The sequence below is a fragment of the Grampus griseus genome, assembly GCF_964374135.1.
Source record: "Grampus griseus genome assembly, chromosome: 10".
Classification (NCBI taxonomy): domain Eukaryota; kingdom Metazoa; phylum Chordata; class Mammalia; order Artiodactyla; family Delphinidae; genus Grampus; species Grampus griseus.
This window is the reverse complement of record NC_139004.1, coordinates 9,504,699-9,518,457: the sequence shown is the minus strand read 5'-3', so window position 1 is coordinate 9,518,457 and position 13,759 is coordinate 9,504,699. Positions and strand designations below refer to the sequence as shown.

General features: G+C 41.5%; 1 protein-coding gene across 2 annotated transcripts in view; it reads right to left on the bottom strand.

Moving 5' to 3' along the window:
* Positions 1 to 13,759, bottom strand: part of PHACTR1 (phosphatase and actin regulator 1) — a gene marked incomplete at its 5' end in the record, with an annotated part of 541,508 nt that overhangs the window by 497,313 nt on the left and 30,436 nt on the right. For both annotated transcript variants that reach the window (XM_082662612.1, XM_082662614.1), the window contains one exon: positions 7,867 to 8,013. In XM_082662612.1, coding sequence (XP_082518738.1) covers positions 7,867 to 8,013 — 147 coding nt within the window. The remainder of the gene's footprint in view (positions 1 to 7,866; positions 8,014 to 13,759) is intronic.

Sequence of the window (13,759 nt, the reverse complement as noted above, 5' to 3'; positions counted from 1 at the left end):
ATAGTAGACATCTCACACTTGCTATGTCTGTATTTGCACTCCTGACCATACCCCACGCCCCTAAATGGCCCTTTCTATCCTTTCAGTTGCTCAGGCTGAACCTTGAGGTACTCCTTGCTCCTCTCCTGCTCTCACAACCCACATTCAATCCACCATAAAAGCCTGTTCGCTCTACCTTCAAATACCTATAGAATCTGACCACTGCTCACTGCTTCCGCTGTACCCTGCTGCTGAGCCAGCACCATCTTTCTGGATTACTGTAATAGCTTCCAACCCAGCTGCCCTGCTTCCTCCTTGCCCCACTATCGTCTGTCCTTAACACAGCAGCCCAAGTGATCCTTTTAAAATCTATTTCAGATCATGTTCTCTTGTGCTCAAATCCCTGCCTTGTACCACATTTCACCATGAGTGGGCAATGGCCCACCGGATCCTCTGTTACTAGTCCCCGTTCCCTCCTACCACTTGATTCACTCCTCTCCAACCAAGCTGGGCTCCTTGCCAGGTCCTAAACACACCGGGAACGCTCCTGATTTAGGGCCTTTACACTTGCTTCCCCTCCGTTCTCTCCGCCTTCTCTTCCGCCCCATATTGACAGTGCTCATTCCCTCCTCTACTGCGGAGAACTTTGTTCAGATTCCCTCTTCTCAGTGTTGCCTATCCTGCAATCCATCCCTTTCTTTGCCCCATATGCCTTATACTCTTAGTTTGCTTTATTTTTGCCTTAACACTTAACCTATGAAATACTATACAACTTACTTAACTATGGTATTGTCTACTGTCCATAACCCACTTTTAGAAGTTAAAATTCATGAGGGTAAGATGTTTTTGTTTTCATCACGAATGTATCCCAAGGGTCTAAAAAGTTGTCTCAACTTCTAAATTAATATTTGTTGAATGAATGAATATTCTATATTATTATTTCTTCTCACCTTCCTCCATCCTCCCCTCATCTCCAAAACAGGCCCAGATGGAATAAGGGATAAATTCAAACATAGCAAGGCTTTTTCTGTATTTTTGAATAAACCATGATGGAGTATTAAACCAACTTGTTGCCCTTTGATTGATAAACATCCAGAAATAATGTGCTCTCAACCCGCAGTTGGTTGAATCCGTAGATTCAGAACCATGGATACAAAGGGTTGACTGTATATTGAATCCTCATGTCTGCAATTACAGCCCAGGTATTTAATGTTCAAAGATTCTGCTACTGAATTGTTAGTATAAGGTATACAAATGTGAAAAGATCAATAGGAAATCTACAGGCTTTTACACAATACTTGCCTTCATAAATATTAAATAACTACTATCATGAGATTATTCCTCTTGTCCTTTGATAACCTGTGTGAAAGTCATGCAACTGAATCCATCATCATTCAAAAGGGCCACAAAATCGATTTTGCCTTTTATTTTAACTATCCTTCACTATATAAAAGACTTATAAATTAAAGCAATTAAAATGTCAACATGGCCCACATTTCCCCCCCACACCCCGGAAATCATATCCACTTTATCACCTACTAAAGTGGATGGAGGGGATATGAAACAAAATATGAAAATTCTAGAGTTTTTCTTGTATCATACAATGAGGAAAAACTTATATCTATTATTTGTCCCTTCAGGCCCTCTTCAGTTTATACGTAACACTGGCTATAATGTATGTTCCCTATGTCACTTTATTAATCAAAGAGAAAAATAGCTCTACAAGTTATCTTCTCTTCCCACTTGAATTTTAATTATTTTACTTGCGCAATAAATTATGACGAATTGAAGTTGCATATATCAAAGAATAACTCTGTAAGGAACTTCAAAATAGTTTTGGTTAGTATTAAAATGTATGTATGTAAATCTATTAATGTGCACTTATTCTGACCAACAGTTTGTTTGCTCCTGTCAGCTTATATGCCTGCCAAGAAAAAGGACACAAAGTTCTTGGTAGTTCATGGTCAAGTTTCGCAGACAGTGCCTAGAAGTTAGGATTCTTCTATTTGTGAATTCCGAAAGGGTACATTGCAGCGTGATTGAATCTTGCCATTTAGCTAGTCTGCACACATATTTCCCTTCCCTGGTAATTTAAAAGGATAAAGGGAAACTATAGATCTTATAGGTATACTCATTTCATTTTAATTATGAAAGAACAGGCTACGAGACTTAAAATGCCAATTGGGAACTGGATTAATATTTAGTTTCCTGACTTTCCATTTATTGCTAAGCTTTCTCTAATACCATATTCAACCACACAACAAACACTTACGGAGCATCAACTGCGTTCAAGACTCTAATCCCTGAATATTCAAATTTAAAACATTTTGATTAATATGGTACATATAAATGTGCCTTCTGGCAATTCTTATTCATTATTAATAATTTATTTTAAATTACTATAATATATATTAATTATTCTTTTAATCAAACTTATTTTTATAACTTTTCTTTGATCAAATATTTTAATTCTTATTGTAATTATGCTAGTCTATATGTTTTATACCATAAATTAGACTATACATAAAATCAGTGGCATAGTATGTATCCATTAGCACAGCCAGAGTTAGAAGGGCCGATTATTCACACAATTTTTTTAGATTGGATGGGACTTTCGAGATTTAAAAATCTAGAGCTGAGTGAATCAAACCCACAAAGGTTAAATGACTTGCCTACGGTCTTAGAGGAAGAGATTAGAATCAGTTCTTCTGACTCCTGTATCTTATTTTTTATATAAGACACACCTCCATCGTCTTCCATGAAATTAGAATATATGGGCATATACAGACAAACCAAACAAGAAACTTAGCATTTAGTGATAATAGTAAATACAATACTTAGATGTTAAAAAAAATTTTTTTAACAGCGCCCAGATCAAAAGATCCTAAGAAAATTGAACCATGCAACTCAGATTTCATGTTTTAGTTATCTCATAAATGTATGAATTGTTGTTGAAACGATGACATCGTAAGCAGACAAGTTAAACATTCACGACAAAGGGTTTCCTGTTTTCTCTTGGTGTTAATTACTCACTTTTCTGTACCTCGTGTATATTATTTATGTTATCTGGAGTGGTCTTCATTAGTACCACCTTAATGCATGACATAGTGAGATTATTGGGTTAGCTAACTTTTCCAGTGACACAGAAGGAGGACAAACCTTCAGAGAGCCCCACAATAGAGGCTCCTGGTCAGCTACATGGTCAGCTACTTGGATTCTGGCTACTGAAAGCTAGAAGCAATACTTTAAAGGAGATTTGGGGTCCACCATATAAAAGCCAGACCCACATGCTCTGCCTTCAATTTGAAATCAGTAACAAAAATATTGTGAGGGATACATGCATAGGCATTCCTCAGCGAAAGAGTGAAGGAGAATGTTTACCAAGACCTTCAGATTGGTTCAGCATGACAATATTCACAATTTCTTCTAGAGACAGTCCTCATTGCTAAATGACAATAGCGCATTCTGAGATGTCACTTCTCAATATCAGAACTTTTATAATTTAGCTAAGGGATAAAGGTCTTCCTCCTCAAGAGAGGTAGAAAAGGGATCTCAGTTTAAAACTTAATATGACTGACCCAGCCATTCTTAAAAGTAGCCAGAGAGGGGGCTTCCCTGGTGGCGCGGTGGTTGAGAGTCCGCCTGCCGATGCACGGGACACGGGTTCGTGCCCCGGTCCGGGAAGATCCCACATGCCACGGAGCGGCCACAACAGTGAGACGCCTGCGTACCGCAAAAAAAAAAGTAGCCAGAGGAAAGCCACTTCTGACTGCAATTTTCTTCTAGGCCTGAAAGAGTGGAGGAGACCAATGGGAGTCAGAAACAAATACCTCTGGCTAACATCAGGGACAAAGACAGATCTCAGCCTTCCGAAGAGGATAAGTATTCTGGGGTTGACGACGCTATTAATTTAAAGTCTCCTCCATACATACAAAGCAATTCTGAGATGTCAACAAAGGTTAAACATACATACGATTAGAGAAGTACTTACTCTTCTCAACAGTGCAAAATATTGGTTTTGTGTTTTAAACAATCCTATATCATCCTAGGACTAGCTTTCCTCCTTTTGACATCCCTTTAAGAACTTTTAGATGTGCTTAAATCTTCTATGTATCACAACACTTTCATTCGTTTTGGTGTGTAATTATGGAGAACCTTTCTGTTTCAGTACCTTCTATGTATCAAATATTCTTCTATATACTGTTAAAGTAAAAATAAATAGAATAAACTAGCCCATGGGGAAATATTTGCTAGATGAGCTGCAAATCTACATTGCATTCACTTCAATACGGTGAATGAACGACCTCATGAGGCAGGGTAAGGTCTTACGAGCTAAATGCCAGTGATGTTCATTACGGAGTGAGAACACAATTAGAAACACTTGCTACGAATAGTGTGCACACACTCTTCTGTTACACGATGTCCTTTTAACACATTTGAATTTCTCAGGAAAAAAAAACTTCTTCCAGTGTTTTAAATGAGATCTAACGTGTCTGAGTAACTTCCAGCAAATACGTTGGCTTCATTCTCTCTAGCATGTATACTATCTTCAGCAAACAATCAACTATCAATGTTTGCATATACTAAATGCTAAATAGAAGGTAAAAAGCCTACAAAAGAGGCTCGTTTCGAAAAATGAAGTCATGGTTCAGAAAAAAATTGTGTTCTCTACTCTCTCAATTTAGACTGAACTTGAAATTAGCATCTTCATAAAGTGATGGAAGACCCACATTTTGCTGCTATTCTTTGACGGACTTGGGACTGTAGGATTATATGCTTCACTCAAGCTGTGGAGTTATTTCTGAAATGATATTAATAAGTACCATCAGGGACAGGGTGTAGTTGAAGGAATGCTTAAGTATTGAATCAATATTCAAAATGCTCAGTCCACTTTATCTGGCAAGTGTACACATTAGTTTTAAGGGAGTTGGTCCCCAGATGATTTCATGATATCATGATTTCCAAGTAAAATGAATATGTGTATATTTATTTCCTTGAAGCATTACTAAACCTCTCAAATATTAAACATGGGCTTATATAAAATGAGTGGGTGTGAGAAAGGGAATGCTAAGCATAAATAGTTTAAACCAATAAAGAATTTCTCTGGAAAGAATAAAGAGTAAGTGACTAGGGGTAGGAGAGGAGCGGGAAGAAAGGGCAGATGAACGCTTCCTTGCTTAATCGTTTATAAATTGTTGTTAAGAGACAAACAAAATTCTCTCTATGCCCAAATTATGTAATTTATCCAGAGTATGCAGGCTCCTCTCTTCAGCAATGCTGATAACGACGCTAATAGTTTAATTGCAAGTTGCTGCTCACGGAGATAAACAAGGCTGTTTGCTTTTTAAACCGGGGGTTACAATTACTTTTAAACGCGAGGGAAAGGCACATCTGCGAGTAGATCTTACTATGTCAGAAAAGCAGCCCGAAGCCAGCTGGAAAATCAACAAAGCCCCAGGAGTGAGCTGCCGGCACAAAATTAGAGCAAAACCTCCCATGTGAGCAGTGGAGCAGTGGGCGTGAGGCGTAGTAAACAGGCGGCAAACGTAGGTGGGCAGGGATAGAAAAGTTTTCGGTGGCCAGACCGTGCGCGTTTTCCCTGGGATTCCATCACAGAGAGGGACTGAGCACCCCTCCCTCTGCTGTCGGGCTCACAGTCACGCCTCTCACCCAGCCCTTGGCTTCAGCACCACCGAGAGGACAGCTCCCCTAGTCGCAGAGCAGAACCCTCAACAACTGCCCTCCTCCGTCCTTGAGAAACATCCTCTCCCACCACATTCCTCTTTCTTGCTGCTGTCTTTCTTGACACTGTGCTTTTAAGGCTACTCTAAGGAACATATTCATAAGGGACTGGGAGCTCGTTTGGCTTGTTTATTTCCAGATGGAAGGGAGACAAGTCTTGTCTGAAAAGTCCAATCTTTTCATTGGCCTCCAGAGCAATTTACGCAGGATAAAAGACTGCAAGTCACTGGCTTTAATCTGGTGGCAAAAGGGTTCAGCCCAACTCAACAGGAGCAGAAACTTGAAACTCTTTTTTAGTGCTTTATTTTATTGTTTTGTTGTAAAAGCACCAGTAGTAGGTAAACAACCTTATTAACTGCCTCTTAAGCCCCCTTCCTTCTCTGCCAAGCCAAAGACACCAAGGGGATATACCAGAGTTTGATAGCAAAGGAATAATTCTTAATTTCTCTGGGTCAGAAAACAATCTCAATCCTAAAAGGAACTCTTCTCAGTCCTTTCCAAGACCCCTCACATCATATTCTGAACCTGGAACATACAAGTGAAGGATTAATAGTTCCAAACGAAGACCATAGGCTGCTACAGCCTGCCACAAAAACTGTCAAAGCCTCCTCCAATAAAGTCCTCTTTCTCCAGTGCCAAATCCAGAGGCAAACATTTCAGGGGTGACGAGAAAACACAGGGTTAAAAAAATCAAAATCATTGAGACAGGAAAATTACACTCCAAAGAACTTGGCTACTTTGGCACAGTCAGTTACCATCCTATCGGTCATAAAATATGGTTCCTTAGCCAACACATCTTGTTTCTTTATGCAGAGTTTTCTCTTTTGTTCAAACTTCTCAATAATGTGTAAAATAGTCATTATCTGAAGTTTCTCTTTGTTCCAGCACACACACACACACACACACACTTTGTTTGATTCAGTTCCATTTTCAAGTGCTGAGTTTCCTAAAGAAAAAGGTATTGATATCATGTTCTTTTTAAACTTATTTTGAAGGAGGATCTTCAGGAAATGCCCTCACTCTTTTTGCACTGGAGTTGCGAGAATACCAAGGGATTCTAGAAAGGAAGAGACACAAGCTTGGAGGGAGAGACTTAGCAGTCTTTCAGAAAAGGCAGCCCAGTGAAGTTAGTAGCGAACAACTTCCTCTGGGTGATAGTGACCATCTACTAGTAACAGGAGGTGAGGTCTGCCTGTGAATCCGGAGCTGCAGCAGCAGTGGAGACAGCGGACACTGGGTGCTTCCTTTCAGGTAACCCTGACAGCTCTCAGTTTGACTCCCTGAATCCCTCAGTCTTCTCTGTGGTTCATTTCTTCCTTCTTTCTTCCTTCCTCCCTTCCTTTTCCTTCCTCCCTCTCTCCGGCCCTCTCTCCTTCCCTTCCTTCCTCTGTCCTCCTCTCTCCTCCTTCCCCCTTCTTTCCCTCCCTCCTCCACGTCAGTTACCCTTTTCACTTAATTCCATCTGGGCCACTTTGGGCACCAGTTCCAGTGACAGCTTCCTATCATCACCCCATATGCATCCTATAGACCATCCTATTATTATCATCACTACGGTTGCTTGCCAAGTGCTTGGTCCCGTTCCCAGCTGTGATCCCCGCCCGGCCCCTCCTCACTCCAAAACCGCAGCAGGCGTGTATCAACCCGGCGAAATCACCAGAGTCTGAACGTCACCAACAAGTTCCACCCTGTAGTAGCCCCACCAGCAAACCACACCAGCGGAGCCTTGCCAAACCCTCTGCCCACAGCAGGTGGAGCATCCCGACCCAGCTCTCGGCTACGCCTACGATCATTGTTATCAGTGACAACACATCCTTCGCTTCAAGGAAGGGGAAAGCCCGCGTGCGACTCCCCAGCGGAGGCAGGGCTCCACGCACTACCCTCCCCCACCTGCTCAACACACACACACACACAGACACACACACACAGACACACACAAATACACACATACACACACACCTCCTTACTCGGCACACAAAGAGCGAGCGAGCGAGCGCCAGGGACCCGGCTGGGTAGGAAGTGGGGCGCAGGGGAGGGCACGGCCGGGAGGGGGAGGGGGACCACAGGAGGGGCTGGGGGCCGAGCCAGCCGGGGAGGAGGGAAGGAAGCGGCGTGGCGGAGAGAGCAAGGCAAGAGCTTCGTCCTCACCTGCCCCCAGGGTGAAGGAGATCCTGGCCTCCGCGAGGTACGGAGTGTCGCTCTTGGAGCGGACTCTTCTGATGGGCCGCCGGTCTATATCGTCCTCCGAAGATGCCGCCATTAATGTGGGAGGCAGAAGCAGGGTCGCCCGGCGAGCTGAGGGAGGAGATGGAGAGAGACGGAGGGAGGCGGAAAAAGGGGGGGAGGGGAAGGAAGAGGCTCACCCGCAGGGCAAGGGGGAGGGCAGAGGGGGATGGGAGAGGAAGGGAAAGGGGGCGGGGAGGGAGGGGGAAGAGAGGGGAAAGGAGAGAAGAGGGAGAGAGAAAGAAAGAGAGCAAAGGAGAGAAAAGGGTGAGGGGAGAGAAAGAAAACCCGTTAAGGATTTATGGACTGGAGCAGGGATCGGCCCCGGCCCGGCTTGTGCTCAGGGCTCCCCCTCATTGCACTCAGCCACAGGGCCAACGGGCCAGTGCCCCGGACGGACACCCCGCCTCCTGCCTGCAGCCCCAGTTCTCAGCTCTTGGCACAGGTAGGCTAATGCGAAAGGGAGGACTCCAAAGCAAGGATGCCCAGTCAGCACTGTGCCCTCTCCCGCCAAATGCACTTACTCCGCTTGCTTTTCAAGTGCACACGAGGGTCTCCTTAACCCACAGGATTCTCTGGGCTGAGGATGCCCGACCAGATAGCCCAGCTTCAGCTTTCCTTGCGTGAGTTATTATTCCTGGGGTGCGAGCCTAGGCCCAGCTGGTCATGGAAGAGAGCACGCTATATCGAGTACCCCTCTGCTCCCTCTTCCCCAACCTGGAGCTCAAATAGAGATGGAACCAGATCTGGACTCCCTGGAAGCTCTCTTGCAGGCCCCCGTTGAGCCCTAGAGGTGGAGGACAGAGGGAAAGTGTATATAACTTTGGGGGCAGTTTGGCAGTAAAGTTTCTAGAGTTGATATTCTGAATGTAGACTAGACATATTCATGCAGAATTGAGTGGCTTTCTTACCACCACGGGTTTCTAGGATATGTTTATCTCTACGGAAGTACCCATTCGGCTTTTTATTTGGCTATTTAGAGCATGAATAATAGTCTTTGGATTGGACCTGTAATCTCTATAACTCTCTACCATTGTTTCTGAAGGAGAGGGTGAAGATCAAGGGCACCTTACATTTCTTTGAATGTTTGCACTGCAACCTTCCCATGTTACACAGCAGCCAAACCTAGAAAGGTTTCTGGAGTGTGAGTCACAATGGTTCGCTGCCCCTACTGAACCTATTGATGGGCTCAACTCTTTGATGTCTGTCTTCCGGCAGCTTCAGTCACGTCTTCTTGTGGCCCGATGTTGCCACATTTCTTTCTAATGAGAGCCCACCTGGAGTACACAGATAAATGTTACCTTGATTCCCTCCCTGCTGCAAAGGAAATCTCAGTGTCAATTCATGCCCTTCAATCTCAGAGGATGAAGTACTGCTTCAGCTCTGCAAGACTTCCCTCTCCATTTCACCTGTCGTTTCTAATTCTCACCCTGTATCCTTGCGCCCGCCCTAGAATCTTCAGTCTCTTTACGCTGGTCTCTTACTTCACACATAGGTAGTAACTCTCCAACTGCCCTAGCCTTGCCGCTTCCTCAATCTCTACCATACTATTTCTCTCCCATTCTGTTTACCCTTCCTGTGGAACGCTTGGCCCCATAGGCTTCATTTTTTCACTCTTAATCCCCTCCTTGCATCCCTACCACTACTTTTTATCCCCACCACTCAGTCAAAGTTACTTTAAAGGTCATCAACATCCTCTCAACAGTTAAGTCCATTTCTTTCTTGAGTAATCTATCCTTCTTGAAATAATCTCCTCCTTTGGCCTCCCTGTACTAGACTAACTTCCTAATCACTAGATTTCTAATAGCCGGTTCCCTGCGTGTTAATTTGAAAATGCATATCCTGGCATTCAGGGCCCTTTATGACCTGACTTCCATCTGGCTTTCCAAATTCATCTCATTATTTCCCTACAGTCTGTTCAGAGTTGTCCAAACAAGGCTGACTCATTTCTGCATCTGTACATTTCCTTGTTTTGTACACCACGAATTTCTTCCCCATCAACTTTCCATGTTCTCCCTCAGGAATGTGAGATAACTGACCCACTAGTCTGTGGCATGAATCCAGTACATAGTAAATGCTCAATAGATATTCTTTTAATACAAAAAAGAGAGGAGAGGGAGAAAGCAAGGGAGCAAGGAAGGAGAGAATGGGAAAAAAGGAGTGAAGGAGGGTTATGTAACTAATGAGTAAATGAGTAGCTAAATTGGGGACCAAATCCATGCCTGACCTCAAATCCTGTCTTTAACCAGTACATTGATTTGCTAAGTAGATATATTTGGTTGACTATCCATATTTTAAATTCATTTTCTATGATACTTGCCTCCTTATTATTTCCCATTTATCTCTGTTAAACATAGATTAAAAATGGATGCCTCCTATCCCAGGAGGAACAACAGGGGTATTTGGCTCATCAAATGAACCATGAAGGTTAATGCTTTTCGATGATTAATCAGGCTGCAAACCAATGTGATTTTAACATTTAGGTGCAAGCTCTTAAGGACGTGCAAAAGTAGGGAAATAAACTCCAACAGTTCTGCATACTGTATAAACTATACCTCTCTTTGAATTAATGCAGTGCTATCTGATTGTTCAAATTGTCTGGGATTCCCCAACCCGTTGTATTTTCATTCATCAGCCATGTCTTTAAAAAAAAAAAAACAATAAAGTCATCTGAAGGAATACCTAGTCTTAGCTTTCTCTGTTTCTTTGATGTTACATAATAATGGTTCTTCACATAGAGAAATAAATATTTGAATTTCTGTTTCTTATTCATTCAACATTTTAGAGGATTAGGAACTAATAATGCTACAATTTTAGGTTTACCTCTCTTCAAAAGAGTTTAAATGTACTTTCATATTATCTCTTTCATATGGACTATTACTATTGAAATAATTCTAGATATATTTTTTCAAAAGAGACATAAAAATACTACATTTATCCCCATGTTCTTGAATTATCTTGTGATATTTTCATTTCTATTACCTTCCAGTTTTTTGGCTTCCATAATTTACTGTCTTCTTTGTCTCACCTAAGTTTTCCCATTATCTTTTCACTTTGCCTCTCTTTTTCTCTCCCATATTTCTTAGTTTTTTATAATTCCCCTACACAGTCAGTCCCAGATCATGTATCTCACTCTTATCCTGTATGAAGGATTCACTCCTTTATGAAGTTCTTACTCTTGTGGGCTTGTCCCAATGTTTCCACATTCTTTATTCTTGGATTCCTTTCATATATATGACCTTTCATCATAAAATATCGGACTAAGTAACATCAGGGGAAGAGCCCTGGGGTGGGAATCAGGGCTGGTGGAGGCTGCTTCCAGTCCTACCACTACCTCACCAAGTACCACTGGGTAAGTCACCCTGTCCCCTCAGCTAGAGAAGTGCAACCTCTGGCACAAAAGCAGACACATAGGTTGTAGGAACAGAATAGAGCACCCAGAAATGAACCCACGCTTATACGGTCAATGAATCCATGACAGCAGAGGCAAGAATACACAATGGGGAAAAGACAGCCTCTTTAATCAGTGGTGTTGGGAAAACTGGACAGCTACCTGCAAAAGAATCAAACTGGACTACTTTCTCACACCATATACAAAAACAAAAAGCAAAACCCAAAAAACTCCAAATGGACTTAAATGTAAGACCTGAAACCATAAAACTCCTAGAAGAAAACATAGGAAGTATGCCCACTGACAACAGTCTTAGCAATATTTTTTTGGTATGTCTCCTGAGGCAAGGGAAACAAAAGCAAAAATAAACATATGGGACAGCACCAAACTGAAAAGCTTTTGCACAGTGAAGGAAACTATCAACAAAATGAAAAGGCTGCCTACTGAATGGGAGAAGATATTTGCAAATGATATACCTGATAAAGAGTTAATATCCCAAATATACAAAGCACTCATACAACTCAACATAAAAAAATAATCAACTCGATTAAAAAATGAGCAGAGGATGTAAAACAGACATTCTTTCAAAGAAGACAAATGTCCAGCAGGCCCATAAAAAGATGCCCAATATTACCAGTCATTAGGGAAATGCAAGTTGAAACCACAGTGGGACGTCACTTCATGCCTGTCAGAATGGCTTTTATTGGGGAGATAACAAATAGCAGGTGTTGTCAAGGATGCGGAAAACAGTGTGGAGGTTCCTCAGAAAGTTGGAAATAGAACTACCGTGCAATACAGCAATTCTACTCCTGGGTATTTGTCCAAAGTAAACAAAAATGTGGATCTGAGAAATGTCCAACTTTATGTTCACTGCAGCACTGTTTACAGTGTCAAGGATGTGGAAACAACCTGGGTGCCCATCAATGGATGAATGGATAGAGAAAATGTGGTATATATATTCAGTGGAATATTACTCAACCATAAAAAAAGAATGAGGTCTTGCCATTTGTGACAACGTGGATGGACCTGGATGGGATGGAGGACAGATACCATGTGATCACACTTATATGAAGAACAAATGAACAAACATAACAAAATGGAAGTGGAGTTGTAGATGCTGAGAATAGACTGGTGGTTGCTGGGAGAAGGGATTGGGGAGTGAGAGAAATGGGTGAGGGATATTAAGAGGTATAAACTTCCAGTCACAAAATAAATGAATCATGGGTAAGATATGTACATTGTGGGGATTATAGTAAGTATGTAATATCTTTGTATGGTGACATATTGTAACTAGACTTATCAACGGTGACCAATTTGAAATGTATAGAAATATGGAATCACTATGTCATGCACCAGGAACTAACATAGTGTTGTAGGTTAATTATACTTCAAAAATAAACAAACAAATGAACTCATAGAAAAAGAGATCAGATTTGTGGTTACCAGAGGTGGGAGTGGGATGGGGAATTGGATGAAGGTGGTCAAATGGTACACACTTCAGGTTATAAGATAAATAAGTACTAGGGATGTAATATACAACAGGATAAATATGATTAACACTGCTGTATCTCATATATGAAAGTTGTTAAGAAGTATGTGCTAAGAGTTCTCATCACAAGGTAAAATATATTTCTTTTTACTTTGTATCCATATGAGATGATGGATGTTCACTAAACTTATTGTGGTCATCGTTTCATGATGTATGTAAGTCAAATCATTATGCTGTGCACCTTAAACTTATACAGTGCTGTATATATCTCAATAAAACTGGTAGGAAAAAAATGTGAGCATCAGACAACGTGACCTTAAGGCCCTACCGAACTCTAATACTCTATAAGTATTTACAGCTATTCTTGTATCTCTACTTCTTTCCATAAATATCCATGGCATATTTTGTCTCTTAATCTAAGAAAATACATTGTTCCTTTGATTTGTAACCAATTATATTTAGGAAACCACATGGTATCCATACTTCTCTCAAGTGATTTCATATTGTTCAACTCTGTTTTATGTAACTATACATCCTTTAGAATCTGTTTCTTTTTCCTCATACTGTTTGCATCAGGTGGCAACACCCATATGATTGTTGGTGGTTTGCGTGTGTATGGATGTGTGGATGTGGGTGTGTGTATAGAAGGGATTGAATTCAACCATGACCTCAACAACTTCCAAATACAGTGGGTTTTTTTGTTTGTTTGTTTTTATTTTCTAAGATTGCTCTTTTTGAATGTGATTGCTGACTCAGGATAAGGGCCATTTTTGTTTCTTTCTGTTTTCTTTTTTTTCCTAAAGCCAGTCAATATTTTAACACTAAAGACACTTATATGCATGTTATATCCAGAGCTAGAGTCAGAAAAAGAGAGGCAGCACAATAAGGGGCTCAAAAAATAACATTTTATACATCCATCACCGGCATGGAAGAGGATG